This window comes from Metopolophium dirhodum, chromosome 7, assembly GCF_019925205.1.
Source record: "Metopolophium dirhodum isolate CAU chromosome 7, ASM1992520v1, whole genome shotgun sequence".
Lineage (NCBI taxonomy): Eukaryota > Metazoa > Arthropoda > Insecta > Hemiptera > Aphididae > Metopolophium > Metopolophium dirhodum.
Window position 1 is genome coordinate 23,685,629 of NC_083566.1, and position 19,337 is coordinate 23,704,965.

The 19,337-nt window shown below is 39.6% G+C and overlaps 1 protein-coding gene across 4 annotated transcripts in view; it reads right to left on the reverse strand.

Moving 5' to 3' along the window:
• Positions 1–1,225: 1,225 nt before the first annotated feature.
• Positions 1,226–19,337, reverse strand: part of LOC132949712 (pH-sensitive chloride channel 2-like) — a 29,899-nt gene continuing 11,787 nt past the window's right edge. Inside the window, exons 3-9 of one of the 4 annotated variants that reach the window (XM_061020733.1) lie at positions 9,064–9,296; positions 8,858–8,940; positions 8,260–8,430; positions 6,949–7,065; positions 6,078–6,243; positions 4,101–4,260; positions 1,226–2,032 (exon numbers count right to left, since the gene is read on the reverse strand). In XM_061020733.1, the coding sequence (XP_060876716.1) occupies positions 1,811–2,032; positions 4,101–4,260; positions 6,078–6,243; positions 6,949–7,065; positions 8,260–8,430; positions 8,858–8,940; positions 9,064–9,296 (1,152 nt within the window). In that variant the 3' untranslated portion in view covers positions 1,226–1,810. Of the gene's footprint in view, positions 2,033–4,100; positions 4,261–6,077; positions 6,244–6,948; positions 7,105–8,259; positions 8,431–8,857; positions 8,941–9,063; positions 9,297–9,520; positions 17,905–19,337 lie in introns of those variants that run through there. The other 3 variants (XM_061020732.1, XM_061020730.1, XM_061020729.1) reach the window with 3 other exon arrangements.

Genomic DNA, 19,337 nt, shown 5'->3' on the forward strand with positions numbered 1-19,337 from the left:
GTGTTTTTTTAATTTTTTTTTTTTTTATTTGTGCCTGTGTACACGATAAGTAGTCGAAAGAAGGATTCGATTTTCAACTTCAGTATCTTGTTCGACGGGAAAGTGAATCTAGTTGGTGCATTCGGTCAATAGTTTATAAAAGCATGGGCAATACCACATAAAAAATAAAAATTAAGGAAAAACGGGAATTATTACGCAAACTCAGGTTTTCACAAAATCGATTTTGGTTTTTTATGTAACTCTAAAACAAGTGACCGTATATACATGAAATTTCAATGGTTGTTTATATTAGCATTTTCTATACACGATAATATTTTGATTTGTTTTGAACTGTTTACGGATATTTTCAGTTTCGATTATTTTTTTTTATGAAAGTCAATATTTATTTGTTGGGTAAATAAGCTTGAAAATTGAATACAAGGCTCCTAATATATTGTTACAAATGTACAATGATATTTGAAAAGTATTAAAAATTAAGCGATTTATCATGTAGCAATTTTGTTATTTTGTTGTAATTCAAAAACGAATAACTGTAGATACATACAATTTACACCATATGTTCATTTTATTAATTCACATACTTGATAACATTTTCAAAACATGTTGACTCTTTTTGCGATGTTTGCGGACATTTTCAATTTTTTACTCACCTATTTTTTCTATAAATGCCAATAAAATTGTATTTATTTGGTCAAAAAGTCTGAACCTTTAATACAAGGTTCCTAATATATTGTTATTACTATTGGCAAAACAAATTAGCACTGGAAGCGCCTATCGAACTGATGGTTAAGTGGGTTTCCCCCTACGTAGAGTCGGGAAATTGTATTTGATTTCCCTACATTTCGCATTCATTTTGTCTTAAGTGATGTTTATTTAAATGTACCTATTTGATAATATTAGTAGAAATTTTACTTACCAACTTATACTAAATATAAAAGCGTATAAAGTTTCGATAGCAAAATTAATTTTTTATAAAAAGTAAAATAACTAATATAAAATGATATCTATATATTCTGAATCGGAGGGTACAAATTGTTTCCACCAGAGCGTGTATCGTTAGCTTGTTTTACCAATAGCAGTTGAAAAATATTAAAAATACATAAGCACAGTTTATTTTACAAGCATTTAAATTTTGAATTTTAACAAAATATATCAAAATTAAAATGTAATAATTATTTTGTAGTATAGGTAAGGATTGAACATTTAAAATAAGATTCCACGTAAATAAGTTATATATAAATTACTTTATTCATAATAATATCATAAAATATACTTAGTAATATCATAGGCTGACTGACCGTTTTCGCTCAGAATCGTTTTTCTTATACAATGATCTTATACCATTGATTTACAAATAATTTACAATTTTAGATATTTTGTAAGGATGGGTCTATAAAAAATGTTATCAAATATGTGTGCAGTCTAAATAATAACAACAACGTATAAGCAATTAAAAAAAATAATAAATATATTCATGACATTAAAACACCACAAGTATTACAGGTACTATTTATATAAAGTAGGTACATTATATTATTGTTTAGTTCATAGGCGACTATGGAAATTAATTTACAAAAAATAAATCGCTAAACTTAGGTACATTCAAGGAAAGGTAATAGTATTCAAAAATATTGGTGTACCTATAGGTACGGTATACCTACCTACCATTTACATTCTTCTTTAATAGAATTCTGCGGATGTGTCTTGTAACAGACATACCTAGTCTCAACGAAAATCCCCTTGAAATTCTCGTATAACATTTAAGATGTCAATATCCGTACAACCATTTCCATAGGCCGCCGAAGTTTCGTTAAACCCATAACAGGCTCCAATATACTGCATTGAATAAAATGAACGATGCTGGGAACACAATTCTACTCTTCTCGTCGATCCAAATCGAAATCTGTTGGGCCGTAGTCGTTAGGCCACCATGCAATTGACGTGCTGACTCTTCAGATACCTTGAATTTGACCTTGCCCATCGCTTTCATTTCCATCGTGTAGGGCAATTCTACGTTCAATTCTGAGGTACCCTTAACATATTTTACCGATCGTTATTAAATATTAACTATAATATAATATATAAATATATTAATTAATAATATTTTTATTATATTAAGCAAGTACAGATATATAGTAGTACGGATATAAATATAGGGAGGTTAAGTTACAGACGCTTCAACATATAATTTATTATTATGACTTATGAAAATACAATTAATTAATTTATATTCATATTGATGTTAGCTTTATTTTGTGACATCGGTAAAACTGTGTGTATACTGTATAGGAGGAGGGAAGAGTAGGTAAATACTAAATACCAAAGTATATTCTGTCCAGCGAGGGAACACGACGATTTCTAAATAGTAATTAGGTAGCGTATTCTCATCGACCCGTTTTCTTATTTTGTTGTAATTCAAAAGCAATTAATCGTAGATTACCTACGTTAGCCCCTCTCCAATATTTGCACCTATTGCCTTACTGCAGTAACTGTAAACAGTTCTAATTTCAAAGTATCTTGTAGCCGTAGCGGGATACACCATGTTGATATATAGGTACCTAACTTATATGTAACTTGAAGTTGCCACTGTAATCGAGTAACTTGATGATATACCTACTTACAATATAATACGTCTTATAATACTATACTATAGTTATTATATCCATCTGCTATAACTCAGCCACCTTGGTAGGTAAAGCGCGAAAATTTGATTTGATATTTATATTGTAAATTGTAATTTGTAGTTTTTCTTGTCTTGAGATTTTTTTTATCTTTTTGACTTGAATCCATAGTAATTCCATACACTTATTACTTTCAAAATTAAAACACATCTTGAAAGTTTAATAAAAATAAAAATTTAATCTGATAGCGATGCTCTAAGGTTAATAATTTGTTATATCTTATATGTACATATATTTTTATAATTGTCACAATAAAGTAATAAGATTAATAAGATTAATGACTAATGTGCAGGGTTATATGATTTAACCACTGATTTTGAACCATTTGGATATATTTTGATGTTAGGTTCAGGTACTCATTATCAAATGTAAATAAAAGTTTGATGTTTATGCCCCCCCCCCAAAAAAAAAAAAAAACCAAACCTTAGAGCTGATACTGCATACAGAGTGATACCACTACCATTATTTTCCTTTCATCATAATGAATTCATTCATATTTTTATTTTTAGAATTTTTAAGTAGGTACATATTATTATAATATATTCAAAAGACAAAAATCATATATTTTCAAATTATTATATTTATAATTTATATTAATTATTATATTATTATATGCTGATAGATTGATATTATTTGCTAACATTTTCCAAGCTAACAGTTAAATAACTCAAATAATACTTATTCAAATTTAGATTTTGATACGTCTACATTTTCAGAAAAATTAAAAATTAATTATAAAATAATTTATAGTAGAACGGAGAGGGGAGGAAGTATGTATCTTCACAAGACACACCTTACGCAATAAATTTTTTTTTAGAATTTGAGAATATGGTCTTTAAGTTAGTAGGTATATTTAAAAATTCCGAAAATTAAATTTTAAATAACCGAATTAATGAAAAAAAGAAAGAAAGCTGTGAAGCATGCTTGGTGAATCACCTTGTACAATGAACATATCGCAATATATTATACATTCATATACCTATGCAACTATGCGTATTTATAACTCTAATGCTTTATACCTAAAGGTAAAATACGTAACCTATACGTAATCTATTTTATACGGTACAGGCGTGCAGCTGCAATCTTGCTGAATGGCAAAGGCTCCACGCGTGCATATTTTATAAGAAAAACTTGTGTCACAGGCCACAGCCCACCTAGAAATCTTTTCGGCATAACATATTCGCATTTCACATATTATAATAATATTGTAGGTGTACACAAACGTAGCCACACGGTGACGACAACAATAAAGAAGAACTCGACCCGACCTACCTATTATACCAGATATACGCCTATATCCTAGGTATACATAAATATATTATATAGGGAATATTATGCTATAATATACAAGGAAGAAAATGTCTTTGTGCTATTTAGGTGCAGTATTATGCATTTATACTATAGGTATTTATACTTTACATTATTCTGTAGCCTTATTCCGTCGAGAAATAAACTGCCGGCTGCGATGGTTTGTCGCGGTCGGTCGTTATTGACCATCCCCTTGGACATTTTGCTCGCTTTGATCGATGACTTAAACATTTGTTTGTTGGATTTGCTTTTCAACTTGACGGGATGACAACTAAAAAAATAACGGTTGTACATTTGAACGTCTTCTCGTAGTTAATAATACACTGTATTTTACACAAATAACTACCTATCATAACACATATTCATCCTATATCTATAAATTATAATACAACTAACTTATCTAAAGATTCGATATAGGTACGACGTACCTGGTACGTAGATTCGTATACAGAGTGTTTTATGTTCAATGAATCACCAGGTATAAGATCGAACAACGTATATAGTACAAAAATAAAAGAAGTAAAAGAAGAAATTCTATCATAAATTCACAACTTTACCACTAATATTCATAGGGCTACGAACTTAACTTTTTTATTTGTAACAGTGTATAAAATATGTTGATATTTATTTGATTCGTATTTCATGATGTGTAATATACACGTGTAAAATTATAGAATACCAGGGATTGATTTTTTCAGTATAGGAGTAAAGGACGTAGTTTTTGTGTTCCGGAGTAAACGCGGATTGTTGGTAGGCGGTACTCCATGAGGGTGCATGTAAACTCCGCCACGAGTAAAATTTTTTAGTGTAAGCTCCGCCAAGAAAAAAAACAGGTAAATTGGGTTCATGTAAACTACACCAGTGAACAAATCAGGTAAAATTGAGTTCATGTAAACTCCGCCAGTGATGAAAATCATGTAACGGTAACTAATTAATATAATAATATACTATCTGATTCCGTACACTTCGTTGCCCGTTAAAAGTACCAACTCTATATGACTCAAACTTTTTACTTAGTTCAATTCGTTACTTAATATTCGGTGTATGGTGTTCAAAACTTATCTTAACTTTTCCGTTGCCCGTTTTCGTTCAACATTATACAATATTTATATATTTTATTGTAATGTAAATATGTAACAAAATCCCATTCCTCCAGTGGAAAAGTAGTTATAAGTTATTTACCTAGTCATTTTATTCGGAAAGACCCCTCCAAGAGACGGCATGCAATTCGGACAGACCTCTCCAAGTGACAGCATGCAATTTGGACATTCAAATTTATATTTATTTTTTTGGTATACAATTTGTATGCTCCGGGAATTTGTATTGTAAAAAACCTGAGCCGTTTGGGAATCAAACTTTTTATGATACTAGAGCCGTTTAGGAAAAACGGGAGCCGAATGGGCTACGTCTTTTTATCTAACTGGTATTCTGGCGAAGTTTACAATCCCCCCTTCACGATTATGTATCCCTTGTCATTATAATTATAGACACAGGTGTTTCTAAATTTTACACACATCTGGAGTGGATTTTCATAGCTAATTGACAAAAATTGTTTCTATTCTATTATATTATGTTTTTGACTGAATGGAGTAGAATGGCGAGGCTACGGTGGACATACAAATCGCAGTCCGCCTTCAAAGACATGACCTAGTGGCTGGTTACCTAAATAATGATTTTCAATATTTTTCATACTTTATTACTAATCTAACCAGAGATTTTGCTTGTAATCAATATGACTTACACTCTGTGGCTATTCAGAAGAAGTCAGAGGATATTTTAAATTAGTGGAGCAAAGTGAAGACACCAAACACCTTAAAAATGTCCATTTTCAAAAAAATATAAGGTTGTATCAAACATAATATATGCATGGTAAAGTACATATAGTATTCTTTTGCATCCCTTTCCACGGTTAGCCCAAATTACACCACTGCTTACACTGATTTTCTCATATAAACATCTAAGTCTTGAACTCTCTTAAACATATTCGCGTTTCTTGTTCCTGTAGTCAGTTCCTGTTCTGTGCAAAAGTCTGTGTTCGGCACAAATATAATATCATATATTATGTATTTATGTCATAGGTACACTCACCCGTATCGCCATATCGTGTTGACAAACGCGAATTCAGCCAACGAGAGAAATATGAAAGCGGTACACACGATAAACCACAAGTCGTTGGATCTAATATAGGACACATTAGGTAGCTTGGAGCCCGTATCGACACCCAGCTGGAAGTATGTGAGCATTGTGCTTGTACCTGCAATATTAACCATGGTGTCATGGTTACATAGTTGTATTATATTATGCATATTTACATATACATTATGATTTATGATTAGGTATACCAAAAAGTAAACCGGTAAGACAGTTAGCGGCGTACACAGACATTTCATAATTATGGAGGGGGCAGAGGGTTATACGCAGTTCAAGCCGTTCACGGTCATTATTATAATAATTTAATACCCACTATGCCACTATCTATAATAATGTTTAAATGCGTTGTTTTTTTTCGTCAACAGAATAAAATAAAAGATATTATAATATTATTCAATAATTGTACTTATAATATAAACCTATCCGGCATATAACCCGCATAGAGCATAACTACCACGGTGACGGTATAGTACATCATACTAGGTAGGTACCTATTTTTTACTGACACTGACAGTCGCTGTTGTAACGCAGCAGTGTATGTGAATACGTAGAAGTTTGTTTTTGTCTTTGATCCCATTATCACAACCCAAATACTATCGCTGAATAAAAATTACATTTTTATCTAGATTTAATTAATCATTTTCGTTTTAGTGAAAAAAAAACATATTATGGTGATGGTGGTAGGGGGGAACCCTCCCCCGTGTACGCCATTGAAAACACATCCTTCAGCCTTTGTGTGTTTGTTCGTCACCACGGTCACCGATCAAATTTAATTTGTGGAATTTCTTTTTCTTTTGTAAATACGTACCGATTGCGACACGCGCGGGCGTTGCGTCGGGTGCCATCCAAAACGATACCCATGAAATCGTCACCAACAATATGCCAGGCACGTAATAGTCCATGATATAGAACCCGTACTCCCTGGCTAATAGGAAGGTTAACGTCAACGATGTGTAACGGTAAGCTGTAATACGAGACAAATCTGGTTAACCCTAGATTACTAACCTTATTTATCCGCCTTTATTTCTAACCATTCGTCAATATGACGAATACTTTAAATATTATGAATAATTAACCATTTTTAATTGATTCAATTCAATAAATAAAAAAACACAATAATTAAACTCTTGGATAACTTTATTGTAAATAATATTACCTACCTACTAAAAAAAAACATTTATTTTATTTTTATTTTCCCATTATCGGGATAGACACAGACAGGGGCGTAATTAAGGGAGGTGATGAGGGGGATAGATCCCCCCCCAGGGCCTTCATAATATTATATATTATAATATTATATACTCACCAATGTACTTGAAAATTTAATATTTTGTGTATAAAAAAATGTATATCCCCCTCCAGGACAAATTCCTAATTACGCCACTGGACACAGAACATAATATATGAGAGATACAAGGGTGTTCATAACATCGACGTATATGGTTAGCGATCTAGGGTTAAGTGGTTAACTTATAGGTATATAATATATATTTATATAGTTACTTCATACATAAATACAGTATATACATAGTGTCACACAGACGTGCAAGAATTAAGGCTTTATAATATTATATAATATATACGATGTACGATGTACGATGTACCATATACTAACATGTAGGTACAATGTACTAATGTACTATATTACAGAAGCGCAAACGCAGTTTTAATGTATTAGGTTCTGGCCTTCTATAGACTATAGGTACACTTGACCAGTTTTATAACTGAGCGTCGATGCGTAAATGTGATTTTTTTAAAGTAGGTATATTTATACATAAATTCAAATCCTGACTATATTTTTTAATGGGGCATTGTGGTTTCAAAGCAAACATTTATGATCTGAAAATTGTGCAACAAAATACTCGGAACAAATAAAAATAGATGGATCGTTAGGTAGGCATAACAATATTCCCTACATATTTTTTTACAACCATCTTACAAAAGTTTTTTTCTCTAGAAATTAATAGGTAGTTACCAAGTTTGAACAGGTAACCGGCGTTGGTACTTCACAACACCGTCCACCGAATTCCATCTAATAGCATACATTATGCATGCCTACTTAATACAGATGTATTAAATTCATATAAGTATCTACGTATATAGCCACAGAGGTACTTACTAGAAGTCGGGTCCAGAGAAATTGGTTCGACATAGTGTTCGGAGCTGTGCGGTATAATTTTCAGCAATTTGTATTCCGTCAGATAAGGCACCCACGAGTTATCATTCAGGGCTGCGGTGACCGGTGATTCTACTTCCCATTCAAGCACCAACTGTGTGGTATCGTACCTCCCTGCAACCAAGTCGGGGTTCATACTTCATATTTTCATATTATATATTATATAATCGCTTCTGACAAATCCTGATTCCTAATATTAAATATACTAGCTACTAGGTAGGTAGCCTATAAAATATATTATGAACAATTAGTTTTTTTAACGTCTCTAAAAGTTACTCGTCCCCTCATATTTATGGCTTAGTTATGCAAAACTAAATTTTGTTATATTTGGATGATTGCCAAATGCAAAAAATAAATATTTTCAAAATGGTATTTGATATACCGGTACATAATGGCCGTTCTACACGAGCGAATCACTTTGAATTATACCTAAGTGAATAAGGGGGGAGGGGTTAGCACCTCTGAATTTAATAGTAATATTTGTATGTTCGACATACGCGTATTATAATATAACAGGCTACACGTGGCGTTATGACCTTACAGGTTTCCATGATCAAATGACACTGTTGGCGGTCGAACGGGAATCTGCCTAGCTTCACCCAACAGAACACGGATGTCTTCAACCTATAACATGGCACAGGTAAACCAAGGGTACCACGTGGTTAACAATTATAAACGTAAATCCGTATATTAACATAATTTATTAGTAATAATAAATTGTCAAGAACCCAGCTGTAGCTGCCGCACCTGACCGATAACATCACGGTCCCGTCCGGTAACACAGTGACCATCAGGTCTTCAGTCATGTCGGCTACCGTCAGTGAGTGTTTCTCGTTGGCAATATACACGTTCGGTAACCATATTCGCTCCAATACACCCTTTTGGCACACCACTTCGGAAGAGTCCATCGGTGCTAAATTGTCAAATGCCAGTCGGACGTCTTTCCACCGGAATTGTAACAGTATCCGTACTTTGAAGTCCTATTAATCCAATTCAAAGGATATTATATAACTAATTTGATCTATTATTATTATATTCGTATCTTAAATGTTGTAAGTAACCATCATTCTATTATGTTATGTGACATAAATTAAACCAAGTAAAACTAGTCACCATATACTTGTTCGGAAACGAATAAGAACCTATTTTATATAACATAATATATATTATTATAATAAATAGTAAAATGAAACTTAAATATTACGTAATGGGAGTGGGGACTTTAGTCTATAGCATACTTATATTATTAATAAATAATATATATTGTGCGGATGACGGCTGCACCTGTAAAGCCGGTGACGGATACGTGCGCGCACGGACGACGGCCAACACGTTATGCGTCGGGCGTGTAGTTACTTAAGTCGTAGGTACCTGTCGATAGCCCTGTAAGGAGGGGAGAGTGAGAGATCGAAAGTGGACTGTATTAAAGCTAGGTTCAAATCTTTAGGATGTATGAGTGCTAAGGTGATGAATGAGAGGTACCTAATTACAATAACAACAATGGGTTGATAAATATGGTGCAGAACAATTTATTGTGGTGTTCTGCAAAAGACTCTCTTACTGACTAGGGTTAGTATTATAAGCGCGATCACATACGATCGCGTGAATCAATAAATCAAGAAACAAAAAAATAATACAAATGCAAAAGAAAATAGTGTTTGTTGACAAATAAATCGCGTGTGTACGACCTGATAAGGACGGAAGATGATACCACGACGATGGCGCGGCAGTTGACCCAGTGGAGCGTTGCAACAGCTGCGGGCGGCAATCGGGGCTGGCGTCACTTGCACTCCCGTCGCTTTCGACGAATGGGTCGACGACACTGCGTACAAAACGTAAAGACGAGGTGTTGGACGACGCGGACACGAACTCGTATTTCCGTTAGAGGGAGATCGCGAAACGGTCACGCGAAAACATTAATTGTCGCGGCGTAGGGACGCGGCACAAACGACAACAAAAAAATGGCTTGACCACGGTTCGCACTGCGTAGGACGGGCGGGCGGAACACGTGGGTGCGAAGCGAGCAGGGCTCGAAACGCACAGCGAGTCGGGCGAGCGACGGAAAAACTAATAAACGGTGTTGTATCACGACACAGGCGGTCGAGCGATACACGTTGTCGGCACTACGCACGGCGCGACATGAGAAGAACACGGGCGGCTCAATCTGCAAACACGTGGGCAACCACGGCCCGGGGTCCCACTGCGAAGCTCGGACAGGCGGCGGACAATAAATCAAGCCGCGGTGTCGGCGCGGACGGCCAGAACTCGAAACGCGAAGAAAACAACAAAACGTACATACACGATGAGTTCGTGAGCAGCGAAGGCTCACCGGATCGCGTTGATTAAAAATGTGGTTTACCAATAAAAGTGCCAAGACGGCGGAAAAACAACATGTTGCCTAGACGGCTTAGAAGCGACGACTTTTGCATGGCGGCGGGTGCGGATCGCTGGAGGCACGACTGTGGCGAGACCGTCCCCACTCTGGAGGTGCAAAGTTCGCTCGCACACTTTTCGGCGGCTGGGCGGCAGGGTGACAACATTATGACCTAGTCATATCGCATACAACCGCGCGGAAATACGAACCGCCGATTGTGTACCCAACATTTCCTCCCCGCGTTGAAAGACCAGGGCGTCTTTCAAGAGATCATCAAACATGAATATGGACGTTGAAGTTCAGATCATACACATTACAACAAATACGGTGCGAGAAAAAAAAAAAATACATGATAACATGGAAATAAATAATAATTAAAAAAAAATTACATTGTACCTGACACTCATCAATAGACAAATAAATAAATAACATGAACGAGAATGTGACTGTTGCACACACAAAAAAAATAAAGAATAATAAACAATGAGGACCTTGGGAGATGAGGATAAGATCAGGGCTCGACTGGTAAACGCACAAGTTTCACTACCGGACGTTTGTAGACACCGTCCTGCGTGCGCACGGACACGACGCGAACAACCTCGTCTGATCCCGGGTGGACCTCGGTGACACGACCGAGACGCCACTCAGTTGGTGGTCGAGAGGGGGCCTCAACGATGACCATGTCACCGATCGTCAAATTCGGAGATGACTTGAACCATTTGTGTCGTCCTTGTAGTGTAGATAAATATTCACGTGACCACCGTTTCCAGTAGGATTGATGACACTGTCGAATGAGTTGCCAACGATTCAGCCTGTTGATTTGGACGTCGGTGAGGTCAGGTTCGGGTAAAGCTTGAAGCGGCTGTCCTATCAGAAAGTGCCCGGGCGTTAGCGCACTCAAGTCGTGCGGATCGGATGATGTTGGCGTGATTGGTCTCGAGTTTAAAATACCCTCAATGCGGGTGGTCAAGGTGAGGAACTCCTCATATGTCAACACCTGTTGACCGATGGCGTGCTTGAAATGATATTTGGTGCTTTTGATGCCAGCCTCCCAAATTCCACCGAAATGTGGGGCGGCGGGCGGGTTGAAGTGCCACGCACAGGTCAGATGTGATGACAGACGATCTTGAACTTTGGCATCACGGAACAACGTTTTCAGCTGGCGCGCGGCGCCGACGTAATTTGTCCCACAGTCCGAATAAATGTTGGACGGGATGCCGCGACGGGCGACGAAACGGTCTAAGGCTGCAAGGAAGGCCTCCGTGCTCAAATCCGACACGATTTCGAGGTGGACTGCCTTAACGGACATACAGATGAATAATGCTAAGTAGACCTTGACTGATTGCGCATTCCGACGGCGATGTTCTTTCACGAAGAACGGGCCTCCGTAATCCATCCCGACGTGCGAAAAAGGTCGATGCGGTTGGACCCGGTAGGACGGTAAATCTGCCATCATCGGCTGAGGGCGGACAGCCTTGTGACGGGTGCACGGAACGCACGAAAATATGACACGTCGAACCGCAGCGCGACCCGACAAAATCCAAAATTTTTGGCTTAACATTGACAGTACTAATTTTGAGCCGCCGTGCAGAAATGACAGGTGGTAGTGGCGAATAATCAGCTCGGTGAGGTGTGAGGATCGCGGCAGCAAAATCGGGTGCTTCGCGTCCTGACTGGCACTAGCGAAGCGAAGACGGCCTCCGACTCGAATGATACCCTTTTCGTCGACGTAAGGTGCTAGTTGTGCCAGGGACGGCGGCGAAATCATGGATTCATTTTTTAACATTTTTCTCAAGTCTGAAAAATAAACTTGTTGTGTGCGTTGCACGGCGATCGATAACGATCTTTCCCGTTCGGTAAACGTGATTGGACCGACGCGGACAGGTTGTCGACGTAGACGGTGACACAGGTAGCGCAATATGTATGACAATACACGCAGCATTTTACCGAGCGACGAAAATCGGTCAATAAATTCGAGTGAAGGCGGATGAACATTGACGGCCAACGTCGTGATGACATTCGGTCGGGTCTCCGGCAGCTGGTCTGGTGTGAGCGGAATAAATCTCGATTGGGGCCACTGGTCTTCGGGAAGTCGTAGGAAGTCAGGACCGTTCCAATAGATGGACGAGGACAACATTGATTTCGGCAACAGTCCACGAGAAGCTGGATCCGCGGGGTTGTCGTTGGTCGAGACGTAACTCCACATACAACCAGGTAGCAATTGACTTATTTTTGCAACTCGATTTGTTACAAAGATCTTGAAATGTTTTTGGTCCGACGTCAACCATGACAAGACGACCGATGAGTCTGACCATGCTCGCAAACGAGATACGGGAACTTCGCTGGACAGAACAGAATGCACATGGTGAAGGGTACGGGCCAATAACAGAGCACCGCACAGTTCTAGGCGTGGTATCGATAGCGACTCGTCGGCGGTCGAGCTCTTCAAAGGCGCAACCTTAGTTTTACAGGTAATGAATTTTACAGAAATATTGCCGGCGGCATCGACGAGACGAAGGTAAATGGTAGCCGCATATCCTTTGATCGACGCGTCTGCGAAGCCTAGCAGCTGGATGTCCTGTTGACAAGTGGCTTCGATGTGACGTGGTAGGCTTAAATCGAACACAAGTGGTAATTCTGTGCAGAACTGTTGCCACATGGATTGCAACTCGTCAGGCATCGGATCGTCCCACCCGAGTTTCTTGCTCCACAAAAGCTGCATAAAACACTTTGCCCACAGTAGCATTGGTCCCAGGGCGCCGATGGGGTCGAATAGGCGGGCAATGACGGACAACACTTCTCGTTTCGTAGACGAAGTCTGTTGAAGGCTGGTATGATAAACAAATTTGTCGGTGTTCGTGTCCCAGTGCAGGCCGAGAACTTTCACGGCGTGTTCTTCTTGAGGGTCGAATGATATGGCCTGTACTCGGTCCCCGGAAGGAACAGACTCGAGTACGGCGGTGCTATTGCTGGTCCACTTACTCAACTCGCAGGCACAGCTGCGCAGTAGACCGACGATGTCCGTTTTTCGACGTAACAATAGCTCTTCAGTGTCGGCGCCGATGACGATATCATCGACGTAGGCGGTTCTGGTGAGAACGTCTTTGGCTAACGGAAACCGATTACCGTCTTGGCTGTCGAGCTCGTGTAGACAACGTATGGCTAGATACGGCGCACAGTTGAGGCCGTACGTGATGGTACACAATTGAAATTCAACGACGTCGTCGCTAGGCGCGTCACGCCAAAAAATATGTTGAAATGCCCTGTCTTCTGGACGAATTAACATTTGTCGGTACATTTTGACAATGTCGGCGGACAGAATATATCGATGCATACGGCAGCGGAGTAGAATATCGCGTAGATCGACTTGCAGCTTCGGTCCGGTGCACAATATATCGTTCAAGGAGCGACCGGATGACGAGGCGGATGATGCGTCGAACACGACACGTATTTTGGACATGTCACCGTCGGCTTTGAATACGGCATGATGCGGAATAAAATAGATGCCCGGTGACGGGGCTGGCACCATGTGTCCCAGCGAACGGTAGGTGGACATGAACTGACGATACGCCGCATACAGCACGGGATCCTTGGCTAATCGCTTTTCTAGATTATAGAATCTTTTCAGCGCTATAGAACGCGAATCACCGAGACCGTGATGCGATGTACCATGCTGTTGAGTTGGGCCGATGAACAAATGGCGAAATGGTAGGGCGACACAAAATCGACCTGTCGTATCACGCGAGGTAGACTTAGTAAAATACTCTTCACACCACTGGTCTTCCGTGGTAGGTGACGACGGTGCGGCGGGTTCTTCGATCAACCAGAATTTTTTAATTAAATCTTCGATTGAGGGCGGAGCGACTGCGGTGGTCAGCGTGACTGGAGGTGACTTGTTCGGAGTAGAAAATGAACCGAAAATTATCCAGCCAAGCTGAGTGTCAAGGGCCGATGGTAAACCCGAATGATGTTCCACACCCGCGTGTGGGCGGATCAGACTTGGTAGGATATCCGCACCGAATAAAACGTCGATGCGAGACGGAGTGTCGAATTTGTCATCGGCGAGTCGAAGGTGTTGATATTGTTGACGCACGGTCGCTGGTAACCGAGTAGCTGGCATGGCAGTGGTAATTTGTTTTAGAACAACTAAGTCAACAGACGGGAATAAATAATCTGGTTTAACGTGTGACGAAAATTGACAGCGGGTTATACCTTGAACGTGGGACACAGGACTTTGTGCGAAACCTACGATGTCAGACTTGTAACGACGTTTCGAAAGTCCAAGCCGCGCTGCACAATCACTAGTCATGGCGGAAATCTGCGAGCCACTATCGAGCAGTACGCGTACGCAATGTACTTGTTCCCACGCATCTTTAATGTGAACAATCGCTGTACCTAGTACGACGGTAGAATTGGTGCAGGCGGCACCGACAAACGAGCTAGAATTACCACTCGACGTGGTGGGTTGGGGTACCGGGGTACTATTCGAAGTCGTATTATCTACAGTTGACGTTTGATTTTGTTCACGATGTAGTAGGGTGTGATGACGCTTACTGTTGCACGAAAAACAACCCTTGGTCGACGGACACGTATTGACCATATGACTCGAACTCAAACACGCGAAACACAATTTACGAGCTAATACAACGTCTCGTCGTTTATCAACAGTCATTCCGGTGAGTTTCGGACATTGATATATTCTATGATCGGGCTTATCACAATATAAACAATTCCTAGTCTTAAATTTAGTCGAAGCGGACGTAGTAGCAGCGAACACTGATTTAGTCGATTTGGTATGTTTACCGCGAACATCCGGTTTTTCGAACGGTTTTTCGTTGCGACCGACTTTATTAGATTTTGTAAGATTTTCCAAAATCTTACATCGATGTTGCACAAAATTTATTAATTCGTCAAAAGTCGGAATAGTTGACTGTGACGTACTAGATTCGAACAGTTGTAACGTGGTCGGGTCGAGAACGCGAGAGCACATATGGAACAGCAAAAAACTCGAAAGGTCATCGACCCCCAGCGATTTAATTATTGATACATTTTCCTTAAATGTATTGACGAACTCAATTAAAGCTGGTAGTGATTCATGAGCGATTGGTTTAAAGGCGAATAATTTGTCCATGTGAGCGGAAGCTAACAAACGTTTATTGTTGTAACGCTCGGACAACGCGTCCCACGCGATCGGGTAGTTAGCCGCGGACAACGGTATAGATTTAATAATAGCCAACGCTGAACCAGATAGACACGACAGTAAGTGATGAAAACGCTGTGCGTCATCTATGTGTTGGTTATCATGTACGAGTGATATATATATATCGCGAAACGATCGCCACGATAGTAAGTTGCCGTCGAACATAGGTAATTTAATTTTAGGTAACGCGACGAATTGTTGTTGTGGCACGGAATTGGTGAACGACGAAGACGACGATTTACTTTCGGAAGTAGACACAGGAACGGCACTCGCGACAATTGTTTTTATTTCAAGACGCATGGATTCCATGGAAGTAATCAACGGACGATCAACCTGTTCAAACTCAGCAATACGGTCGGCGTCGATTAATGCGTTAATAATGATGTCTTGTTGATGTTGAAATTGTTCGACGAACTTATTTAGTTCTTCAGCGTGAATAATTAACGACGGTATTTTCCCAATATCAGCGCGTGCCTCTAATGCTGTGGCGTGAATATTTTTAACCGAATTTAATATGTTATCGCGTTTGACGCGACCTCGCAGTAGAACCTTTACCGGATCCTCTTCTTTCTTTAGTGGTGCCATGACGATACGAATACGAAATTAAATGATTACGTGATGAGGTACGATTGTGACGAAGTAATTACACGAAAATAAATCCGGCCCGAAGGACCAAACAATGTGCGGATGACGGCTGCACCTGTAAAGCCGGTGACGGATACGTGCGCGCACGGACGACGGCCAACACGTTATGCGTCGGGCGTGTAGTTACTTAAGTCGTAGGTACCTGTCGATAGCCCTGTAAGGAGGGGAGAGTGAGAGATCGAAAGTGGACTGTATTAAAGCTAGGTTCAAATCTTTAGGATGTATGAGTGCTAAGGTGATGAATGAGAGGTACCTAATTACAATAACAACAATGGGTTGATAAATATGGTGCAGAACAATTTATTGTGGTGTTCTGCAAAAGACTCTCTTACTGACTAGGGTTAGTATTATAAGCGCGATCACATACGATCGCGTGAATCAATAAATCAAGAAACAAAAAAATAATACAAATGCAAAAGAAAATAGTGTTTGTTGACAAATAAATCGCGTGTGTACGACCTGATAAGGACGGAAGATGATACCACGACGATGGCGCGGCAGTTGACCCAGTGGAGCGTTGCAACAGCTGCGGGCGGCAATCGGGGCTGGCGTCACTTGCACTCCCGTCGCTTTCGACGAATGGGTCGACGACACTGCGTACAAAACGTAAAGACGAGGTGTTGGACGACGCGGACACGAACTCGTATTTCCGTTAGAGGGAGATCGCGAAACGGTCACGCGAAAACATTAATTGTCGCGGCGTAGGGACGCGGCACAAACGACAACAAAAAAATGGCTTGACCACGGTTCGCACTGCGTAGGACGGGCGGGCGGAACACGTGGGTGCGAAGCGAGCAGGGCTCGAAACGCACAGCGAGTCGGGCGAGCGACGGAAAAACTAATAAACGGTGTTGTATCACGACACAGGCGGTCGAGCGATACACGTTGTCGGCACTACGCACGGCGCGACATGAGAAGAACACGGGCGGCTCAATCTGCAAACACGTGGGCAACCACGGCCCGGGGTCCCACTGCGAAGCTCGGACAGGCGGCGGACAATAAATCAAGCCGCGGTGTCGGCGCGGACGGCCAGAACTCGAAACGCGAAGAAAACAACAAAACGTACATACACGATGAGTTCGTGAGCAGCGAAGGCTCACCGGATCGCGTTGATTAAAAATGTGGTTTACCAATAAAAGTGCCAAGACGGCGGAAAAACAACATGTTGCCTAGACGGCTTAGAAGCGACGACTTTTGCATGGCGGCGGGTGCGGATCGCTGGAGGCACGACTGTGGCGAGACCGTCCCCACTCTGGAGGTGCAAAGTTCGCTCGCACACTTTTCGGCGGCTGGGCGGCAGGGTGACAACATTATGACCTAGTCATATCGCATACAACCGCGCGGAAATACGAACCGCCGATTGTGTACCCAACATATATATTATAATCTTTTTACAGTCAAAATAATACCATAATATTATGCTAACCCACAGTTATCACAAATGGGCTGCATTTCTTATACATTTATATAATATCTATAAAGAAGCCAAATGTTTATATGTATATGGCAATGGCAAGGCCACCCGCAGAAATTTTTCTCGGGGGGGCAGCGAAAAAATAATACACTTAAGTAGTATACATTTGTATGTTCACAGTACGTTTTTTTTTCACCGCAGTAATTTCAAAACGTTCAAGGGAGGATGTCCCACTTGAACACAATGATTTTACAGTAACAAAAAACACGGGGAGATTTCACACTTGTTGTCCACGAGTTCTCACCTTATACAAAATATTTACTGTATTTTAAAATTACAGGAGTTTGCACACTCAAAATCGGTTTTGTCCCTTACTCAAAAATATTTACTGTGTACACACCAATTTTTTTCCCCCAACAAACCATATTATAAAACTGAAATAATTATTTCAAGTACAGAGCACAAATTACGAAATAATAGATTTTTTTATTGTCAAGAGGGATGCTATGTAAAATTTAAAAGTGTAGTATTCCATTACATTTTATATATGATCGGAAATCGTTAAGATCAACCAAAATGTCAAATGTTTACCGGGTTTTGAATTTTTCATTATAAATATTTATTTGTTCCATAACTCAATGCTTAATATCTTTAATTTCATAACATCCCTCTTGCAGTTTAGTATAACACCACATACGATCATTATTATTATTATTATTATTATTATGGTCAACTACTTGTATAGCAAATGTATTATTATCTTTGTTGATATTCGGGAAAGAATTAAATATCTGCAAACATAACAAAGCTATTTCAGAGTCTTCGTAAAGGTTTATAATCTCCCTGCAAAATGCTATACAGTAAATATTTTTGTGGGAGGGGCAAATAGGTGGACAACGAGTTTTAAATCTCCCCATGAATTTTGTTACGGTAAGATCATTGTGTTCAAGCGGGACATCCTCCCTTGAACGTTGTGAAATTACAACGGAGAAAAAAAACGTTCTGTGAACATACAAATGTATACTACTTACTGACCATAAATTCTGTTTTTTATATCACATCGTAAAAAAAAACTTTTTGTGTCACCTTATCAGTTATCAGTCCTCCTTATCGCTCTCCAAAACTGCTATATAAAATACAAATAAATGCAATAAAATGCTATACAAATTAGGTATTTTCTGAATGAGTGGGGGGCCGTGGCCCTCCCCCCTGCGGGCGGCCTTGGGCAGCTGCCATTTATAAACATGGACTTCGGCGCCACTGAGAATACTAGATCAATATTTAGAACTGCAGTTAAATATCTTAAAAAAAACCTAGACCCGGTTAAGCTTTTGACGTGGATATGCAGGGTAGGTATACTTCAGTCTTAAATAATTTAATCTACCGAA